Source organism: Podarcis cretensis (assembly GCF_951804945.1).
Source record: "Podarcis cretensis genome assembly, chromosome: 5".
NCBI lineage: Eukaryota > Metazoa > Chordata > Lepidosauria > Squamata > Lacertidae > Podarcis > Podarcis cretensis.
The window spans coordinates 68,437,528-68,459,757 of record NC_137174.1 but is presented as its reverse complement, the minus strand read 5'-3'; the positions used below and the strand labels follow the sequence as shown (position 1 = coordinate 68,459,757).

The 22,230-nt window shown below is 40.6% G+C and overlaps 1 protein-coding gene across 1 annotated transcript; it reads left to right on the top strand.

Annotated features, from left to right (window-relative positions):
- Nucleotides 1–2,510: 2,510 nt before the first annotated feature.
- COPB2 (COPI coat complex subunit beta 2) lies at nt 2,511–22,203 on the top strand. The gene is made up of 22 exons (XM_079975865.1): nt 2,511–2,619; nt 5,021–5,158; nt 5,550–5,636; nt 6,400–6,526; nt 7,755–7,903; nt 8,605–8,751; nt 9,091–9,190; nt 10,854–10,996; nt 11,229–11,428; nt 11,613–11,723; nt 12,146–12,234; nt 12,328–12,434; nt 12,628–12,771; nt 13,686–13,816; nt 14,995–15,202; nt 15,468–15,578; nt 16,492–16,706; nt 18,288–18,380; nt 18,467–18,647; nt 18,760–18,828; nt 19,998–20,087; nt 21,877–22,203. The coding sequence occupies exons 1-22, from the start codon at nt 2,617–2,619 to the stop codon at nt 21,967–21,969; spliced, it is 2,736 nt and encodes a 911-aa protein (XP_079831991.1). The 5' UTR covers nt 2,511–2,616; the 3' UTR covers nt 21,970–22,203.
- Nucleotides 22,204–22,230: the final 27 nt, after the last annotated feature.

Genomic DNA, 22,230 nt, shown 5'->3' with positions numbered 1-22,230 from the left:
ACTTCAGTACATAACACCTACAACCTGAGCCTGTGATGGAGGGGTTCACAGCATTAACAGCCCAAGAGGTTCTTGCTTCCCCCATAGCCACAGCCTTGGATTCTAGCAGAAATCAGGCATGGTTCTGTCTCCCAGCTGCCCAGCCTGCAGCCTTGCTTCTACTTTCTAGCTCACATACACCTCAACTCTCAACTATGTCTTTTATCTTTCTAATTACCAGCGAGTTGAGAGAGTGGGGCCCACCCACTTTTGTCTGGCACAGAGCCAGTTCCTTTGTTACCTTAATGGGCCATACTCAGAGGGCTGTTACCTTACCAGGAAGCTACCCTGGATGTTTCAAGAATTGAATCCAGGAATTAGAAGGGAGCTCAGGCATACAGCCTACCCCCGCAGCTCATAACAATATTATTCTCAATGGAATATTTTATAGTTTTAACTGGTTTTTATTTTCACTGTATTGTTCGTACACTGCTTAGAGGTTTTGTAATAAAGTGGAACAACAACAAAACCAAAAACAGTGCTTTTGTTCAGAGCTCCAATCAGTTTGCTATGCCTTCCTCCAACAGGCCATTCTCTCTCCTACCTGCAGTTTTCTGTTTTCATTTTCCAACAGACATTCACCATTCTGTAGTGACTGAGTATGCTCAGTCTTTATCAGGCTGTGTGTGTGTGTGTGTGTGTGTTGGTGGCTCATTTTGTGTTGGCAGTTGGCACTCACTGCCTGAGTTCATTATTCATTTATTCATTTATTTATTTCCATTTATGAATTGCTTCCTGTAGAAGACCTCAAAGCAAATTAACAATAAAAACATCCACAAAGGAAACAAATATAAAACACGAAAGATTTATAAAACAAAGCAATTCGATATTTTTAAAAACTGTATCAAATCCAATACAGATTCAGCATGGAATAAAAATCCTCACTTAAAAGACTTGTTAAAAAAGGAAGGACCTCAGTAGGTTCTGAAAAGACATTTGGAGGAAGGGATGATTTTTTTATACTGCTATCTAGGATGCAGGGTTTGAGTGTTCCTTATCGGTTCACGGCTCTTATGGATGACTGTGGAGCAGTGATATCTAAACGAAGAGCTGAGTCTTTTCTAAATGGGATCAATGGTGTACAATTTACAGATGGATTCCCATGTGGGTGCAGACTTCTGTGTTCCAACATTTGGGTCCAAAAAGACTATTGTCTAGATGGGTTTTGATAATGTCTGCTAAATTGATGGTTATTCAGTTGACATAGGAGTGGATTATGTGTGTGTGACCTTAACAGTTTCATGCCCCTGTTCCAGATCCCTTAATTACCCAAGTATACATCATTGTTTCCACCTGAGTGAAACATGTATTGCTTATTTTGCGTTTCTTAGTGGTACTGAGGTCAGCTGGATTATTTCTGAGGCAAGTAGGTAGAGGGAGGGAAACGAAGCACACTTGCAGATAGAATCGCAGAATTCTAGAGTTGGTAGGTGTTATGTACTGAGTTGAACAGGATCCCAAATGCAGCAGTCTGATTGGTCTGCAGGAGCCACCCAATCCAGCTCCAGGTGGAAGTGAATCCACAACCTGATTGGCCTACAGGAGAATCCCAGAATTAGCCAATCACGTGCGGCCCATTGTGTAAATAGTGTATAAAGGTAAAGGGACCCCTGACCATTAGGTCCAGTCATGACCGACTCTGGGGTTGCGGCACTCATCTCGCTTTTTTGGCGGAGGGAGCCGGTGTACAGCTTCCGCGTCATGTGGTCAGCATGACGAAGCTGCTTCTGGTGAGCCAGAGCAGCGCGCAGAAATGCCGTTTACCTTCCCACCGGAGCGGTACCTATTTATCTACTTGCACTTTGACGTGCTTTTGAACTGCTAGGTTGGCAGGAGCAGGGACCGAGCAACGGGAGCTCACCCCGTCGCAGGGATTTGAACTGCCGACCTTCTGAATGGCAAGTCCTAGGCTCTGTGGTTAAACCACAGCGCCACCCGCATCCCTAAATAGTGTATATAAAGCAGATATTTTGGGAGAACTTTCATTCCTCACTACTATGAGCTAAATAAAGAGCATGAAATCCACACTCGACTCCGAGTATATTTCAGTAGGGACCACGAGGATCATCTAGTCCAACCTCCTGTAATGCAGGAATCTTTCACTTAGAGTTGGACTCAAACCCACAACCCTGAGATAAAGAGCCTCATGCTCTACCGACTGCGCTATCCCACTTCGCTAAATTCAGCGAGGCTCCCCTTAACAGAGCAATCCTATTCACAGCTACTGGGAAGTCAAATTGTCCACTTAATATTCACGGGACGTAGAAACGCGCGTGCTTTCCCCCCCATTCGAGCAGCGCCCATAAAAAGCGGATCAGTCTCTCCGTATCTGTGTGTGTGTGTCTAGCCATACGCGGTCACTCTACACTTTTTGGCTACCTCTATGAACATTCCCTTCCGCTCCACCCATTGGCCGAAATAGAGGCGACTAGGCGGAAGGGCTGGTGCTCTCGCGTTGTTCCCCCGCTTCTCGCGGGAACCGCCGCAGCCGGAAGCTCCACGTCGGTGAATTGGGCTGTGAGGGAGACGAGGAGCGTCGGTGGCCGCAGCCAGCGGTGGACTGCGCGAGCCCGAGCCATGGTGAGCTGGGCGAGGAGGGGGCGACGGCAGCGGGGCCCGAAGGCAGGAGGCCGGCTGTGTCTCCCCGGGAAGTGGGCTTGGTGGGTGGGGAGGAGCAGGCGCTGCTGGAACCGGGGAGAGAGAGGCCTGCCCGGCGGGGCCAAGGATCCCCCGTCTTTTTAAGCCGCACAGCAGGCAGAAATCCGACAGGTGAAGTGTTTCCCGGCATGGAGGCGCCTTGACAGGAGAAGGCTCACCTGCTGGTTTCTGCCTGCTTTGATTATGGGTCGGGGGTCGGGAAGGTGGTACCTGTACTATTGCTGCCTCTCCTGAAGCTCTGAGCGGATTTACCTCTATCAAACTGCCTGCATCTTTCGTGTTGTGCAGCGCAAAGTTCACAGCCAGCTCCCCTTTGGAGCCCATGGTTGTGTGTAGGCTCCCTTTGTTCCAGTGCTTCTTACATTCACAAGTAGCGTCTGGACTGGTGGTGATGGAAGAGATATTGGGGGTGGGGTCCGAGTGATGGTTGATGGTTCAATGAAAGCATTTGCTCAGTTGAAAATGGCAAATTCTCCTGGCCACCACTTACCAGCTGTCAGCCTGTTCTCATCTGAAGATGTGTGAAAGGCAGGCAACCAGTGCTTTTCTTCTTCTTCTTCTTCTTAAAAAAATGCTTAGGGGTACTCTCATTTTCCTACCCTGTTTAGGAAATATTTAGGGGCATATTGAAATACTGCCCCTCAATGAGGCCAAACTTTGATTCACAAAATGTTTAGGGGTATACATACCCCTGCGTCCCCCCAGAAAAAAGCACTGTCTGCAAGCATTGCTGTACAGTAGTACCTTGGGTTACATACGCTTCAGGTTACAGACTCCGCTAACCCAGAAATAGTACCTCGGGTTAAGAACAGAAATCGCGTGGGGGTGGGAGGCCCCATTAGCTAAAGTGGTACCCCAGGTTAAGAAGAGTTTCAGGTTAAGAACGGACCTCCAGAACGAATTAAGTACAGTGGTACCTCAGGTTAAGAACTTAATTCGTTCTGGAGGTCTGTTCTTAACCTGAAACTGTTCTTAACCTGAAGCACCACTTTAGCTAATGGGGCCTCCCGCTGCCACTGTACCGCCGCTGTGCGATTTGTGTTCTCATCCTGAAGCAAAGTTCTTAACCCGAGGTAATATTTCTGGGTTAGCGGAGTCTGTAACCTGAAGCGTATGTAACCCAAGGTACCACTGTAATTCACACTCTTATGTATCCTGTGTACATATCTTAAACTGAGGGCTCTGCGGTATGGATAGTAGCCCGATAGCCAGGCATGTGGTTAGGGTATTGGCACAGTTGCTTCCTGTATGTAGTGTCCCGTTTCATGCCTGCTGAAATGGAAGTGCATTGTCTACAACAGTCTTTCCCAATCCGTGGCCCTCCAGATGTTCTTCTGCAACTCCCATCATCCCGTTAGCCTTGCTGGCTGGGGTTTATGGAAGTTAGAGTTGAAAACAAATGGAGGGTGAAAGTAAGCTTGCACATTTCTGGGTTTTATGAATTGTATAAATAGGTTAGCATAGATGTATCCAAGAGGGTGTGAGATTTGATCGAAGCAGTATAATAAAAATGCCAGTTATAGAGACAGATCTGTGGTCCATTTAGCCCAATACTGCCAACTTTTACTAGCAGCAGCTTGATTTATATCAGGCATAGGGAAACTCGGCTCTCCAGATGTTTTGAGACTACAATTCCCACCATGTCTGATCACTGGTCCTGTTAGCTAGGGATGATGGGAGTTGTAGTCCCAAAACATCTGGAGGGCCGAGTTTGCTTACGGCTGATTTATATGCTTTTAACTGGAAAGCCTGGAGTCAAATTCATGCAGTGTGCTTTGTAGGTGACCTGTGAGTTTTCCTGGATGTTTGTATATATACTAATGGGGCATCAGTTGTGTTTTTTTAAAAAATCCTACCTAGTACTTCTATTACACTTGCCAAAAAAAGGGCAGTGCACAAAGGGCATGAACATTCTCTTTTATCTGTGTCACTTTTTGTGAATATTGTAGCAGTATAATTTCGTCCCAAACTGTTCTTTCATATCTGAAATCCTCTCACATTGTCAAAATTCTTAGCCTAGGACTAGGTATATGATGAATGTGTGTTATTTTTCACAATAATGTTTTAATAAGCTGACAGCTGTTGCTGATTTTAGCATGGCCTGGGTAAACTAAATCTTTGGGCCATTCCAGAAAACAGTCTGTAAGGGAATGAATGAATGAATGAATGAATGAATAGGTTTATTGCAATCAGGCTAGTGTGAACCACTTATGTAAATATGACTGGCTATTTAGGTCCTGTCCAGTTTTCTTTCAGTATAAATATATTTAACCAGCTATTGTATGTGTTTGTAACAGCCTCATTATATTCTTCTGCTATTTAGCCTCTTCGACTTGACATAAAGCGTAAGCTAACAGCTCGATCTGATCGAGTGAAGAGTGTGGACTTGCATCCCACAGAGCCATGGATGTTGGCTAGCCTTTACAATGGTAGCGTCTGTGTTTGGAACCATGAAACACAGGTAATGTGTGATATAAAATATGTTCAGTGAAAAGTTGTAAAATGATTATTGATATTAGGGCCCAATTAAATGTGATTGGGGAGATTTGTGATCAGGACTACTTGTGTTTTATGAAGTCACAGGGTCCTCTGAATCTGATTGGGATTGTGGTATCACATTAAGACCATTGAACTGTGTGGTGTATTTATTTTCCTAAGAATATTAAATTTATGAAGTGTTTGAAACATTTTGCAACTTATTTATGTAACTTTTGTAACTTATTTATGTTTCTAGAATATTTTCTATCGTGTTACGACAGTTGAAAAACAGCTATCTGAAATAGCTAAAGAGATTTCTAAAAAGCGTTTTTTCATGAATAAAAGTTAACATAAAATGTAAACTTTGTTTTCAGACATTAGTGAAGACTTTTGAAGTGTGTGACCTACCAGTGAGAGCATCTAAATTTGTGGCAAGAAAAAACTGGGTTGTTACAGGAGCTGTAAGTTATCTTCTTTCACTAAGAATGTTTTGTTGTTTATTTTGGAACCTTACAGCTACTAATCAATTAGAGGTTTGCTTTTTGAAAAGAAGGATATTTAAGTGGTAAGAAATTCTGAATTGCAAATTTAATTGCAGAGGAACCTTATGGACTGAGGCTGGTTGATGATTTTTAAGAGAGATACAGTGTGGTATAAGGTGCTATATTAGCAAAAATATAGGTATACAGTCCACTAAAGCAGTGGTGGTGAACCTGCGGCCTTCCAAATGTTGGGCTTCAGCTTCCATCAGGCCCAGCCAGGATGACCAGTGGTCATGCATGATGAGAACTGTAGTTCAGCAACAGCTGGAGGACCAGTTGTTTTCCCATCTCTGCACTAAAAGATATGCAAAGTGATGCTAGACGTTACCTTTTATTTTTTTAAATGTATCTTTCTGTATGAGGGTAGCTTAGAAACAAGTTTAATAAAAACAATGCAAGATCAAAACCAATAAAGTTGTGAGTTGTGTTCCATTCACACAGTGGGACTTCCCTTCTGTTCCTGCACTTCTCCGCAATCTGCTCTAGAGAGTCCCCCAACTCTTTGGAGCAGGTTTTGAGAGTGCATGGGTGGGACACAGAGGAGAGAAGGGAAGGCTCTGTTGCACAAATAGAAGTCTGTTGCACAAGCAGAATGGCAGCATTAGATACAATCCTTTATTTGGAAATGGAAATGCAGTTTTCATTTATAGAGAAGCTGATTTTTATTGGGTTTTTCTCATAGGATGACATGCAAATTCGGGTTTTCAACTACAACACTTTGGAAAGGGTTCACATGTTTGAAGCACACTCAGATTATATCCGCTGCATTGCTGTGCATCCTACACAACCTTTCATTCTAACTAGCAGTGGTAAGAGTTTAATTTTATTACTAAATGTCATTTTAATGAGTTATTCTTTTTTAGCAGCATCTTTAGAATTTTGTAAGAAAATAAGCTGCGTACCTCCTTGAAGTAGCAAATATTTTAGCGACTTCAGAACTTGTAACAAGATTGCTGCAGAATCTACCGGAAGCTATAAAACAGGGTTGACAAAACATTAGCCTTCCAGATGTTGCCAAGTTATAATTGCACAACTGTTGTCCGTGCTGGTTGTGGCTATTGGGAGTTGTAATTCTGCAGCATCTGGATGGCCACAGGTTAGTCATCCCTGATTAGAACTAGATCCATATTAGCTGGCTTATTGTCTCATAGTCTTCCTATTTACGTTGTTTTATATCTTAAGTTCCCCAGATCTTTGCATTATATGCTAGTCCCATTTTAACATAAACCCAGTTTCTTCTTACAAAACATAAGTATTTATGGTTCTCAAGCATCTGTATTCAGTTAATCCAGTTCACTGTGGTAGGATGTAGTCAAACCTCAAAGAATTTAAATGTATGCTGCTGCTGATAATGATGATGATGCATATCTATGCATCATAAAACTCTCATTATGGGGATGCAAAACTGGGGCCCTCTACATTTTGCTTGCCTTCAACTCCCATCAACCCCAGCTAGCATGACCAAAGGTCAGCCATGATGGGACTTGCACCTCAACAACATCTGGTGGGCCACAGATTTCCCATCCATGCTCTAGAAAGAATATGTCATAGACGTATTTGATTAAGAATAAAACTTGACCAAACAGCAGCAACTCAGTATCTGAAAGAGAAACAGTGCATGCTTTCCTATGGCACATCTGAATATAACAGTAGTTTGGGGAGGAGGCTTAGCTGTGAACCTTTTTGGGGGGCCAGGTAGGATCAGAGAGGAACACCCTCTGCCAGGTTATGTCTAGGAAAAAGAGGAAGGAAGCGCTGTCAGATCAATGGCACTTAGGCATAATGCAGTCCCGCTGGCATATTTCATATTAAAGAGGAGAGTGGGACTGCTAAACAGGTTACTGTAAATTTGATATCACTAGAATGAGTAGACTCTTGAAAAGTGATTTTGTAAAGATAAGCTTTTCAGCCATATTGAACTCTTCAGGTAGATGTTCAGGGAAACAAAAGAAAAATAGTATTAGGTTATCACTATTTTTCTTTCCCTTTGGTGCTTATGAAGTGCATAATGGAAGATATTTTTTCTCTCTCTCCTAGATGACATGCTTATTAAGCTGTGGGACTGGGATAAAAAATGGTCCTGTTCTCAAGTATTTGAAGGGCACACTCATTATGTCATGCAGATTGTCATAAATCCTAAGGATAATAATCAGTTTGCTAGTGCCTCCTTGGACAGAACAATCAAGGTAGAGTGAATTCTTACTTGAAAATCAGAATTTTAAATTTAAAGTGAAATACTCTTCTTATACAGTAGTACCTTGGGTTAAGTACTTAATTCGTTTTGGAGGTCCGTTCTTAACCTGAAACTGTTCTTAACCTGAAGCACCACATTAGCTAATGGGGCCTCCTGCTGCCACTGCGCCGCCAGAGCACGATTTCTGTTCTCATCCTGAAGCAAAGTTCTTAACCCAAGGTACTATTTCTGGATTAGGAGAGTCTGTAACCTGAAGCGTATGTAACCTGAAGCGTATGTAACCCGAGGTACCACTGTATTGTAGGTGCTTAACAGCTGCTTGGAGGATATAGCATAAACTGTATTTTGAGTCATTTTAATACTCTGGGAAGATTTTTTAAATTTATCCGCACCAGTATGCATCCAATACAAAGGTTGGTGCACATGATACACTTGTAGTGTAGATTGTGCTCAAAATAGTGTGATCCCTGGGTTTACCTTTTGATCTTCTTATCATAGGGGTAAATGTCATCACACAGAATTCGGATGGGACAAAATATGCCCCAGGATTTAACACAGGCTTCTAATTATACTGCTCCCTTTGTCTTCTGTTCTAAACACATGAAATTAGCCAATAGTGATATCTGAAAGTTTGAAAAGGGCTTCCTGAGTTTCATTAGACCCAGTCACCAATCATTTTCATATTCTTGCAAGGTGTGGCAGCTTGGTTCTTCATCACCCAACTTCACTTTGGAAGGCCATGAGAAAGGCGTAAATTGCATTGATTACTACAGTGGAGGTGATAAGCCGTACCTAATTTCTGGAGCAGATGACCGCCTAGTAAAGATCTGGGACTATCAGGTATGTTGTGTCCTACTGTTCCTATACCATTTATTTGCATAATATTGAAAAAGCAAAAATGTTATGGTTTTGTGTTTTTTAAATCAGGTATATGAATATTTTTTTCATTGGCCGTTTTCAGTTGAAGATTATTATATTTTGCTGGAAGCCACTCAGTGGCTGGGGCAACCCAGTTAGATGGGTGGCATATAAGTAATAAAGTTGTTGTCATCATCAGAAAGGTCTAGTTAGGTACTTTGTAACTGTCATTCAGTTTTATAGTTTATAACATTTATCATATGTTAAAGAGTGCTATCAAGTCTTTGTATCCACAGCTTCATTTCTTTTTTCCCTTTGCAGAATAAAACATGTGTGCAAACTCTTGAGGGTCACGCACAAAATGTGTCCTGTGTTAGTTTCCACCCTGAGCTTCCCATCATCATCACTGGCTCTGAAGATGGTAAATTCAACCATTTCTCAATTCTTTTTAGAGTGCCAGTTTATTTCCTTATGGGGGTTTTCTGTAGCAGTGAGAACTTAACATCTCACCAAAGCTTGACATGAGCATTTTTTTCTTTCAGATGCTTACAAATTACCGTATTTTTTGCTCTATAAGACTCACTTTTTCCCTCCTAAAAAGTAAGGGGAAATGTGTGTGTCTTATGGAGTGAATGCAGGCTGCACAGCTATCCCAGAAGCCAGAACAGCAAGAGGGATTGCTGCTTTCACTGCACAACGATCCCTCTTGCTGTTCTGGCTTCTGAGATTCAGAATTCCCCCCCCCCCTTGTTTTCCTCCAACAAAAACTAGGTGCGTCTTGTGGTCTGGTGCGTCTTATAGAGCGGAAAATACGGTACTTGAGACAATTAGAAATAGTCCCGCTATAGTTTGTATAGATGTGTTGCAGAGCCAAAGTGTAGGCTTGTTAATGGGTTTCTTTGTGAACTGTTTTCATTTACAGCTCCTTTATTGGAGGAGCATTGTAAACAAAAGTGAAATATACCTAGAGGCTGTGAGTTTTAATAAGCACAAAGGCTTAAAGGGGGTATAATTACAAATAAATAAATATGAAATGCAAGAAGGGTAGAATTGTTCCATGAGAGATATTTCTATTGTGCAGATTTAAATTCTTCTCAGTTAGAAATGTCTGAGAAGTGATAAACAAATGCTTAATACTCTGATTGGAAAATACTTACCTTTTATAAAAAGACTGGAGAAGGCAGACCTGGCCACAGTTATTCATGCTATGGCAACGTCCCTCTAATGTATCTCTTGTTAGACTGCCTTGAAAAAATGTACAGAAGCTACAGATGGTTCAAAATGCAGCAGTTACTTCTAATTGGGACTGCAGTAACTATGATGATAGTTAGGTTCAGGCATTTGTAAGTTATTTAAATGAAAAAGGGGGTGCTGCTAGAACCACACGCCCCCTCATCATTTTTGATGCCCTCTACAAATTGGAGGACAGTTATCTGAAGCAGGGAACCTCCTGCACACGTGATGGTTATCTACACAGGTGTAAAACGTGCAGGGAGCCTCCACAGGTACAAGGGAGCCTTCCCGCTCCAGAATATGCCCCCTTCCAACTCATCAAAGGCAACAGAAGACTGAGGGGCGGTGGATCTATTGTTCTCGTCCCCACAGCTCCTGTGCCCTGCCCCCAATGTATTGTACACAGGTTACAAACACCTGGAGAGGGCAGTTGTGCAAGTTTTATTGAGTATCTGTTTGTTTCTGGGTCCAGTTCAAGGTGCTGGTTCTATCCTGCTGTGTTCTCCTGCAGGGGAGAACAGGATAGAGAGCTTTTTCAGGTATGGCACCACTCATGTGGAATCACCTGGCCCAATAGCTACTTGCCTTTCTGTGGACAATGGAAACATAAATCTTCAGAAAAGTTTTTGATGATGCTTTCATTCTTTTATTTCATTATGATTCTGCTCCTTTATGCATTTAGGTATTTGTTGCATTTTATTTTATAGTTTTATTCTTTGTTCTTTATGAAACCCAGTTTTGCACAGAGTATGAAACAGTGTATTAATGATCATGATTGGGGGTTGGGTTCCTCCCCCCCCCCTTTGAAGTATCTAAGTAATGCTGAATGCAATAACTCTGCCACTGCATAGGAACTGTTCGGATTTGGCATTCAAGCACTTACCGTTTGGAAAGTACTCTGAATTATGGCATGGAAAGGGTGTGGTGTGTGGCGAGCCTGAGAGGATCAAATAATGTGGCTCTGGGATATGATGAAGGTAGCATCATTGTTAAGGTATGTGCCTTAGAAAATATTTAACTCTGCTAGATGTCCACTAGTGGAATAATTACTTGGCATGTTTTTATTAAATAATTGGGGTCAGTACAGAGGACACCACTCTTATTTGTAATACTGCATTGGAGACTTAACTTGGTTGTCAATGTCAAAAGGTTTTTAAGCAAATTGGTTTATTAGTTACATTGACTATTGTTTACATCTACTCTCCTCATGCTTCCTTCCTTGCTAGCTTGGCCGTGAAGAGCCAGCCATGTCAATGGATGCTAATGGCAAGATAATTTGGGCTAAGCATTCAGAAATTCAGCAAGCTAATCTGAAAGCAATGGGGGATGCTGAAATCAAAGACGGAGAGAGACTGCCACTTGCTGTGAAAGATATGGGCAGCTGTGAAATATATCCTCAGACTATTCAGCACAACCCCAATGGGCGGTAAGGGATTTCTTTTTCTGAAGATAAAAACTTAAACCCGTTCATTAATTTTAAATTCTGTTTAGGACCAGAAGCATTGTATGTATGTATCTTTCTGATCATGCTTTTCTGAGTTTTACAAGTCTTACACAAACCTTCCTTGCATACTGTAATTTACATTTCTTTTGTTTTTACTACCTTACAGGTTTGTAGTAGTGTGTGGGGATGGTGAATACATCATTTACACAGCTATGGCACTGAGAAACAAAAGTTTTGGTTCTGCTCAAGAGTTTGCATGGGCACATGATTCTTCAGAGTAAGTCCTTTGTTTAATCTTAACATTTTGTTTAATATTATGACGCTTTGTTTTGGACTATGAACAGCAATCGTCTTTGCATAGCTCTTTGGTCTGCTGTTGTTTTTTTAAAAAAATCAGTATGAAATCTAAAATGTGCAACCAACAGTTTTTGTAGTGGCTGCATCCCAATTCAGTTTATGGCCTAGTTGGAGGCAAGGACACATGGCCTGTGGACTGCATCCAGTTAATTTAAGCCTTATTCCAGCCGTCCTTTCACAGCTGTTTTGGCAAAAGGGGAATAACCTGTCTATACAAGTCTGCAAGAGAACATTGGCAGGATCTATATGGCCAGTGTGCCTAGTATTGACTGCTCCTGGCCTTGTTTGTTAATCTTGCTGAATAAGAGCTTGGTTCTACTGAAATCTTTTGTTTGTGTGCAGGTATGCAATCAGGGAAAGCAACAGCAGTGTCAAGATATTTAAAAACTTCAAAGAGAAGAAGTCTTTTAAACCTGACTTTGGAGCAGAAGGCACGTTATGCATTTTATCTTCTGTACCCATCTTAGCTAGTTTTAAACACTGTCCAGAAAGCTTCTAATTTCTTCTGCTTGTGTCCCCTGAAGGTATCTACGGTGGTTTCTTGCTGGGTGTCCGGTCTGTCAATGGCCTGGCATTTTACGACTGGGAAAATACAGAATTGATACGCAGAATTGAAATCCAGCCCAAACATGTGAGTTTTGTTCCAATTGCAACTTGCTGATTAATTAAAGCTTACCTTGCAAGGTCAGCTGCTGTTAATTCTGAAACTTTCAGAGTCTTAAAACAGAACTAGTGTGCTCTATCTCTTTTGGTGCCACAATAGGCTTAATTTGTCTTCTAATCAGAGCCCAAACCTTAAAGGTTATTGCATTGTTTTGATGTAGATTTTTTGGTCTGATTCTGGTGAGCTCGTCTGCATAGCCACTGAAGAATCTTTCTTCATTCTGAAGTACCTTTCTGAAAAAGTTGCAACAGCCCAAGAGACACATGAGGGAGTCACTGAAGATGGCATTGAAGATGCCTTTGAGGTAACTACACTTATTGATTAATAGGCTTTTTGGATCTGATTCTGTCTTTTAAACCATTTATACTGCTGTCAACTAACAGACTAGCCATGTCATATAAGGAGAATGTGGAAATTGACAAGATGGATTGACTTGGAAAATTAGCTTTGGGACACACACAGTCATTTTAAATCATTTAGATCCTGTTTTCTTTAAGGAAATCAAAGTGGTGTACAATAAAAATAAAAACAGTATAAAATGATATACAATAGACAATATAATACAATATAACATGATAGCAGCCTAAATACCTATGAGGTCTCTAAAGCCTAATTGAAAAAGAAACAATTTAATTGTTCTCCTAAACAGCAGCAAGGGAACCATATTAATATGTTAATAAGGCTTCATGTAAATAAGAATCGTACAGCTGTCTTGATCTGTGTAGAGCAGGGCTGGGGATCCTGTGGCCCTCCAGGTGTTGTTGGACCCCAGCTCCTGTCATTCTGACCTTTGGCCATGCTGGCTAAACTTAATGGGAGTTTGGAATCCAAAAATAGCTGGAAGGTCACATTCCTGGTTCAGAATATTTTGTTGACAACAAAGTTAGTGAATGAGCTTTGATCTGTTGGATTTTAAAAGATCATTAGGCTACTTTGTACATATATGTCACATGGAACTTCTTGTACCATATCCCACTACTAAGGGAACTGTGGTGAATAGGGAATTTGAACTTTTGTTAATCTTATCTGTGGTGTAGTAGAAGAGGGTTTTTTGGTGGATTTATATTTTAAGCTGAACTTCCATTAATATGGGACTCTTCATCACCAAGCCTATGGAGTTGACCCATTTATATAACTAAACTCTTTTAATGGACCCAGTGCCTATGGAGAGTTTAGTAAACAAGATTGTCCTAAGCCTAAACACCTTTGTTCCTCCAGGTCCTTGGTGAAATTCAAGAGATTGTGAAAACGGGGTTATGGGTAGGCGACTGTTTTATTTATACCAGTTCTGTGAACAGACTGAACTACTACGTTGGAGGAGAAATCGTCACCATTGCACATTTGGACCGGTGAGTGTTCAGCTATTCATCAGATATAGTTCTAATTGATATGAAATTACCTGCTTATTTGCATATATTTTAAAATTTTCTATATGGAGGTTTTATGATGGCCTATATTTGTAACACCTAATAAAGGTTTGGCAAAGTAAAATATGAAATTATTGCTATTAAGTGTAGCATGTTCTACTTCTTTGATCGTTCAATGCACATTGAGCAGTGTTCTGTGGCAAGAAATAATTACTGTGCCAGTGATGGGCAGAAATGTGGTCCTTAAGCAAGAAGCTATTTAGAGTGTAAATCTGACTGTGGGATGCTCCAGCAGCATAGCTTTTGTGTTGCCCATGTAACCTGTTTCTTGAAGATTATTTTGTCTTTTAGATATGGCACTAAGGCAGGTGTGGGCTAAACTTTAAGATCACATACTAAGCTAGGTGTGGCCCTCTAGACATTGTTGAACTACAACTCCTAGCAGCCCTGGCAAGCACGGTCAATGGCCAGGGATGATAGGAGCTGTAGTTCAGCAACATCTGGAGGGCCAAAGTTTCTCTATACTTGTGCTAAGCCATAAATTCTTCCTATCCGTCACTGCTGTTATCTCCAGTGTGTTACTACTTAAGGAAATGGAAGAGTTTCAGAAATAAAATTCCTTTGAGGTGGGGTTGGTCTCCTCACTGATCTGGAGTTTCTGTACCTCAGCATACTCACAGTTTGATAGAGACTCACTATCCTTAGCATATCAGTCAACTTCAAGTGAATTACATAATTTCCTGATAATTCAGCGTGCAATCTTAAGGACTGTGATGTTGATGGCCAGAGGAGTGCAGGTTAGGATGGTGTGTTAATGGCTCTCTTCTGGCCAACAGGAGTGCTAAGGGTTGTAAGTCCATTGCTATTGCCCATGCTAGTAGAAAGCTGCTGCCAGCTGTTGTTCCATCAGCAGTAGAAAGCAAAGCATCCCAGTTGGGTCCTTCTGCCTCTCTGCTACACCAGCCAGGATCTGATGCACTAAATATACTGAAGAACCAGCCCACCACCATCTTCCCCAGCCAGTGGAGCTTGGGATGTGATGGTTCAACTGCCACTTTGCTGTTTGTTGCTCCACATTAGGATTGCTCTGCCAGATGATTTCTCGGACTGAAGTTATTCTAATGAATGCAATCTCTCTCTCCCACCCCCTTTCCTTAAAGGACAATGTATTTACTTGGATATATCCCCAAAGACAACAGACTTTACCTTGGTGACAAAGAACTGAACATAGTGAGTTACTCCTTGCTAGTCTCGGTGCTAGAGTATCAAACTGCCGTGATGAGGAGAGACTTCAGTATGGCTGACAAAGTTCTTCCCACAATTCCAAAGGAACAGAGGACCAGAGTTGCACACTTCCTTGAGAAGCAGGTGAAAACATTTGTCACATTCTATCAAATTAATCTTTGGTCAACAAATATAGATTAAAATACTGGAATTGGAAATGGCTGCAAATTTAATTTGGCAGGGGTGGACATATCTATTAGGCACTTAAATGCTCTTAAATACAAAGTAAATAATCATGGTGTGTGTTTTTGGGCTTGTATAAAAAGGGAGATGTATTTGTGTATCAATTTTTGCTGTGGTATGCTAAGAAGATTCCTTCACTAATGTCTTTTTTTACTATAATATTCAGGGCTTCAAACAGCAAGCACTCGCAGTATCTACAGACCCAGAACACCGCTTTGAGCTTGCTCTTCAGCTTGGTGAACTTAAGATTGCATATCAGCTTGCAGTGGAAGCAGAGGTATGCCGACACCATTTTAGAAACAAAGGAGGAATTATCAATGGCCATGTTAAGATGCAGAAGAATAGTCTCTTATGAAAGAAATGTTTTGGCTATGAAGGTCCACCTGTAGCAGCAAAACGGAATACCTACACCTGCCCCACCTGCAATAAAACATGTCTCTCCTGTATCAGTCTCTGCAGCCACAGCAGGTGCTGTAACTCTCCAGTGGTTTGACTTTACCCTCGAAGGTGCATTCTTCCATTGTCTCTCGAGACAAATGGAAGCCAACATACAGGTGCAAAGTCAACCTGGTTGTTTAGTGTCAAGGCTGAACTGAATTTAATGGAATCTGTGCAAAATATTGATTGTCCACTGAAGTTCTAGAATTCCTGATTTTTATATTGTTGTAAAGCATTAAACAAGATTATTTGACATGATCTCTGTCTGTCATGCTGAAGTGAGAGCAAGATAGCTTTCCCCAGATTTTGACAGCAGCAAGCAGCTTAATTCAAGTGTTTTTTAAAATATATTTTCTGTCTTGCTGCTTATCTGGAGTATCTTGACTAGATTGCTCGAATGATGTTTCAGTGGTATAAGATAGTCCACATGTCTAGGATAGTCTCAAGATCTACCCAGGTTTTGGTTTACAGAGCATAGTTTGAAAATACTGAGGCAGTGAGAAGTTTTCTGTGGGCTAACCAAGAGTTAATTTTTAGAAGAGGCATACCCATAGTTCTTGGGTGTCAAAATAGTGCAGTAAGTATCTTCTCTTAAGGCATGACCATGTGCTTTGAATGAAACATTCACTGCAAGTGAGGAACTATAGATGAGAAAGCTGAGATAAAAAACCTAACTGGGCTAAATTTAGTCTGACTAGGCTTCAGAACAATGTCAAACATGGCTGATGTGGAATTGCTCTCTGTTTACGCAGTCTGAGCAGAAGTGGAAGCAGCTGGCTGAGCTTGCTATCAGTAAATGCCAGTTTGGCCTTGCCCAAGAGTGCCTGCACCATGCGCAAGACTACGGTGGCTTACTGCTGTTGGCCACAGCTTCAGGAAATACCAGCATGGTGAACAAGCTGGCCGAAGGGGCAGAAAAAGATGGGAAGAACAATGTCGCATTTATGAGCTACTTCCTGCAAGGAAAGTAAGTAACAAATAATCTCTCATCTATACTAGGGGTGGCTAATCCCCAAACTGAATGCACACACACCCTTGGCAAATTTTTGATGGTGATATTATCATCATCATCATTTTATTTTGCTGATGTGGTTTCCTACTGTTGCACTTGACTTGTTCCTACAGAGAACTGCCCCCAAATTGCTTTGGCATTAGTTCTTCTTTGCCAGATTTACAGTGCTTTCTGAATCACTCAGCAGTAGTAATCTTTTTCTGCTGCTGCTGCTGGCTCAAACAGCTGAGTTGTGTTGACTGACAAAAGATCTGACCTCTGGTCATTCTGCAGAGCAGCCAAAGGCTAACTGTCTGAGTTAGCAGCTGATCAGAAGAAACCAGGAACAAATGGCAGTAGTGAGTGGGCAGTTTAAAAATTATTATTATTATTTATAAAAAGTTATTAATAAGTGCCTGAAACAGAGGAAGGGGGATGGAAACCAATAGGGAAAGAAGCTCAATGAAATCATTTAATTTTGAGAGAGCCAGTATTGGAAAGACAATAAAATGGATTATGACTTAAATGGACATGGGAAAGGGTGTGGGTGCAAGGGAATGGATTCACTTATGAGGGAAGACGAAGATGGAAAGTAAAAAAGTGCATGTGTGCAGGATCCAACATTGAAAGCTGTTTAAAAAGAAAATCCAGAATTTATCCATTGTCTATGCAATAGAACCTCTCTATGCAAAAGTCCTGTATACTCTCAATCCATTAGTTTTGGTTGTCTTAGATTTGAGGGAAATCTAAGAATGGTCTACAGGAGGTAACAGTGGTGTTAATTATGTTTCCTGTGTTGTTTATAACACAACTGTATACTACGAAGAGGCCCAGGGAGTATATCTGGCACAATAGCATCAAAAGCTGCTTACCAGTGCCAGTATAAGACCTACATACATCATTTTATTTGTATGCCACTTTTCCATAGTTAAAACCATGCTCAAGGCAGCTTACAACATGAAAAAATACATAATTACAAATGTAACAAAAGTAATCATAAAAAATAAATAAAACATCAAAAGGTACACAAACAAATCAAACTGTTTCCCAGCATAAATTGTAATCTAAAACAAAGATAAAATTAATATAAATAACAGCAACACCCCCAAGCCCCTAAACAGTACCCCAGTCCAAGAATATATTCAAGAGCCTCAGTTTTTGTACTTGGAGTCAGTCAGGGTCTTGCCCTCCCAGTCCAGGTGGAAAAAGGCCTGCAAGGTAGGGAGCAGGTCTTCCAGGACTCACAGCCAAGATGGTACAAGAGAACAACCTGTTTCTTCTAAGTAACCTTAGCAGCTTTATGCCTGATCCTATGTAGTTGCTTCATATGATCAGGGCATTAGACATTCATTAGCCTTTAAAACCACATTGTCAGTAATGTTGAACACAATGGTTTGCTATTAGCATAATCCTCTGATTATAGTATTGTCACATCTGTGTTATACTCCAGTAATGGGTACATTTTAAAAACTAGATTTTACTTTTACTTTTGCTTTGTTTTATTTAACCAAACCCAAACAAATGAAAATGTGACTTTCTTTAAATGTACCATTGTAGGCTTGATAGTTGTCTTGAGCTGTTGATTAAAACTGGACGCTTGCCAGAAGCTGCTTTCCTAGCACGGACATATTTGCCGAGCCAAGTTTCAAGGTAACTTTGAAGTGTTAGTGTGTGTTTTGTACAAATATTTTGCTTATAACAGAGATGCTTGCAATGACCATCTGTTCCATCGATAGGGTTGTAAAACTATGGAGAGAAAATCTCTCTAAAGTCAACCAGAAAGCTGCAGAATCGCTGGCCGATCCCACAGAATATGAAAACTTGTTCCCTGGATTAAAGGAAGCTTTTGTTGCTGAAGAATACATCAAGGCAACACAAACTGATTTGCGGCCAGCCAATAAATATCCCCTAGTCACTGTAAGTAGATACAAGTTATGAGCAATGTCATATAGAATCTGGCACGACCTTGAGAATTATTTAGTGTCAGCAAAAGTCTCTACTCACATGATATATTCTCTTTCTTTGGTAGCCAAATGAAGAGCGAAACATACTGGAAGAAGCTAAAGGTTTCACACCCAAAATAGGGGAAGCATTGCAGGTCAGTGGTAATGAAATTCTGGAGTAAGAGGTATCTCCACTAAATGTTCAAAATCCTTACTTCCACAGTGTAGACTGTGGCTTTTTATGGACGGTGTTAAAAAAAAAAACTGAGCCATTTAGATTGCCCGTCCTCTTTATATTTTACATTTACTTTGGTGATAAGCAATTGCTCTGTAATTGTGTTCTTTTCATACCATGTTACCTTAATATAGAAACCGTTATGGATAGCATTGGCACTTAGACACATGCAGATAATTCTGTTGCTGTCAGTTTTCCTGATTTCTGTGTCTGAATAAATCGGTTGTCTTCCTGAACATTGCTGCATTTATTCCCATCACAGTTGCTTTCAGCACTTTGAAATAGCCCTGAGCAACAGCTCCAAAATTCTTAGTTTTCTTTTTATTATTTATTGCTTTATGAAGCCATCCACATATACTTCACAACATCTAAGAAGATTGTCCTTCTAGACTAAATTTTGAGAGCAAGGGAGAAGGAAGGGTAGTAAGAAAGGAATGGCGAGCAAATTTGCACATTCCAGGAATGAGAGACCTGGTTCACGTCACAATAAACTATAGTTTCCTCTAATGAGAATTCTCAGGCTTGAATGCTCTGCTCCAACAACCTGATAGAAGTTTAAAGCTTTTGATCAGTTTTGAACATTTTGCAGTTTTCCATTACATCTAACTATGTGCAACTGTGGTTAGTTCCAACCAAAGTTAATTCAAATAAACCAGGATCTGAAACTAGCTTTGAGATCCTGGTATGTTAACTGTGGTTAGGGCAAAGCTGTACCTGTTTAAATATAACCAGACATTGTAAGCTTCCTTCCCTATTGAGTGTGTGTTAGAAAGATGGGTAGCTCACTAGAGTTTATTTTTGTCACAACCAGGTCATTATTTGGTATGTCATCTGAACAGGGCGAGTGTCAATTAGATCAGGAGTTCTAAGGGCAATAGGTAAGATTGTAGGAACAATGTCTTAATGGAATAAAATGGTACATAGTCTTTCCATATGTTGCCTTCTCTCGAATTTGCTTTTGTGTAGGGCTAGTATTACACGCTTTCTTGCTGAATCCGTTTCTTTGGGTTACGCAACCTAAGAACGGGATCCAGTTTTTCCTTATATGAGCCTTATCAAATATTTAAATATTTCCTTTTTCGTCATAAGGATTCAGAAGAGGAAGAACTAGTTCCTAAGCCTGTGATATTGCCTCCGGTTGCAGGGAAGGACCCAATTGAAACAATAAAAGATGAAAAGGTAAAAGCTCAAGTGCACCATGAAAAATCCTAAAGCTGGGAAGGTTCTAATCCCAGTAGCAATCCTTATTTCTCTTGTTCCAAACTGTCATTGGAAGTTTCAAAATTAGACTTTTTCTACAGGCTATACAGAATAAGAGTAAGTCAGCAGAGCTTTAGATTCAAGACTGGCGATAGCAAATCTCCCTCCGTGTATTAAACTGGCACAGGAGGTTAAGCTTGGTTTAGTTACTTTTGCAATGTACGAACATTAAATGCAGATCATTTGGGGAGTGAGACAATCTAGAATTCTACCATTACATTTCCATTCTGCATAAAACAATTCAGTGACAAGCTAACTCCATTCTGCAATTTCCCCCACTTTGCTCACTTTCCTATGTTACATTTTTCTTTGAGATCAGATTTGTACTTGAGAGCTCATGAGAAAATAACACTTTCACCAGAGTGTGGCTAAATGTTAATCTGACCTCTTTAGGAAAGTTTGCCATTGGATTGATTTCCTCTTAATTTAATATAGAAACTTAGTAGTTGTTTACATTTCTGATCAGTACATCACAGTACATTCTTACTGCATGCTCTTGGCTGCAATCAGATTTTGTTTAGGATGGGTGTTCTTAACTTGGGCACATGAAGCTTGTTTGCAGAGTGTGTGCTTAAAAGAATGCTTCCTTCAACTTTCTCCCACATATCCCTAATGTGTTTATACACCATGATCAAGTTGGACTGCAAAACTGAACGTTCCCTAACTCTTTCCAGCAAGATAGGTATTTATGATATCCAAGATTAGTCATATTCCCAGTAGATCCATTGAAGTCAGTGGACTTAAGTCATGCCCAGAGTATGACTAGTGTTGGATATTGCCCCTTATCTTGTCATCTAAAGCCATAGGTTTCAGGCTTGAACCTAGCTGCATAAAAACTTGAATTCTTCCATTCAGCTTGTTAGGTTTTGGTTCTTTAGGACAGAATCCAGTGTTGCACAAGTAGGTTTCCAGTTGTGCCACAGGACTTGCATTCCTCTCCTCCTCCCCCATTTCTGCTCCAGAGTCCTGAAGCAGATTGGAAGTGTGTAGGAGACAGTGAAGTCCCATTGTGCGAGCAGAAGTCCATTCTCATATGTGACAGCAGTGGATACAACCTTAAAGTAGTTCTATCAGCACGCAAACCTACTTCTCAAGGAAGTCCTTATTCAGATGCAGCTCATTGTCAATGTGTCACAGAGATTGTGACTATCCTAACAGAACACAGGATATCTTTGATAAAACCAATCTTGCCAATAGCCTCGTTTTAATCTTGCTGCTGACTTGCTGTACTGTACCAAACCCTGCCCCATCCTCATCTCTACTGCCTAAGTAAACTTGCTTCTGCTTGTGGAATGTGTAATATTTTAGATATTAATGTAAATACTGTCCCATTATACAGCCTCTAAAACTTCCTTAATCACCATTGCTCAGAGTGTAGTGGCCCTGTTTGGATAAGTGTTCTAGGTTTCACAATTCTTTATGAAGTCAGAAACAAGTTATTCATCCTCTTCCTTCAACATACAGATTGTACATTGGTTTAAATCAGAGTTGCTTATTATACCCAAATTTTGGGGCTGTGTTTTATAATAAGCAAATCTATATAGCAGGCCCATAGTTGTTTAGGATGGTGGTAGCAGGATAGTCCAGTATCACACTAAAGCAGTAGTTGGAGCATTTCAACTTGCAGAAATAAAATAAGTAGTTCTTTAGCAATGATAGATGCATGGTATTTAGTAAGCCATTTTCTTCTATGTACTTCCTGCCACAGGCATTATTGGAGCTGGATGAAGACTTGGATAACTTAGACCTGGAGGATATTGATACTACCGATATTAATTTGGATGAAGAGATGTCTGACTGATTTTTTTTTAAATGACCAAATTTCTTACAAATTTCTTTCCCTAAACTTCATTTACTGCAGTCTTCATGGTGGAAAGAAGCTTGGTTTTTAAATGCAAGCTGGATCAAGTAAGTAGGGTTAGACCTGTGAAACGCATTGCAGTATCTATTTCTGTTGTGTAGAACTCCTTAGATACTATGCCAAGCTCTTGTCACATGAAGACCATGCCTTGTAATAAATGTCTTTTAAAATGTAGTTTACCTTTTAATGTTTTGATTACTA

What these genes read in the sequence shown, in the direction of transcription:
- COPB2 (XM_079975865.1), top strand. An exon ending in AAGGTAGCATCATTGTTAAG is followed by an intron (nt 10,997 to 11,228) that starts GTATGTGCCTTA and finishes CTTCCTTGCTAG; the next exon opens with CTTGGCCGTGAAGAGCCAGC. An exon ending in GCATTGAAGATGCCTTTGAG is followed by an intron (nt 12,772 to 13,685) that starts GTAACTACACTT and finishes TTGTTCCTCCAG; the next exon opens with GTCCTTGGTGAAATTCAAGA.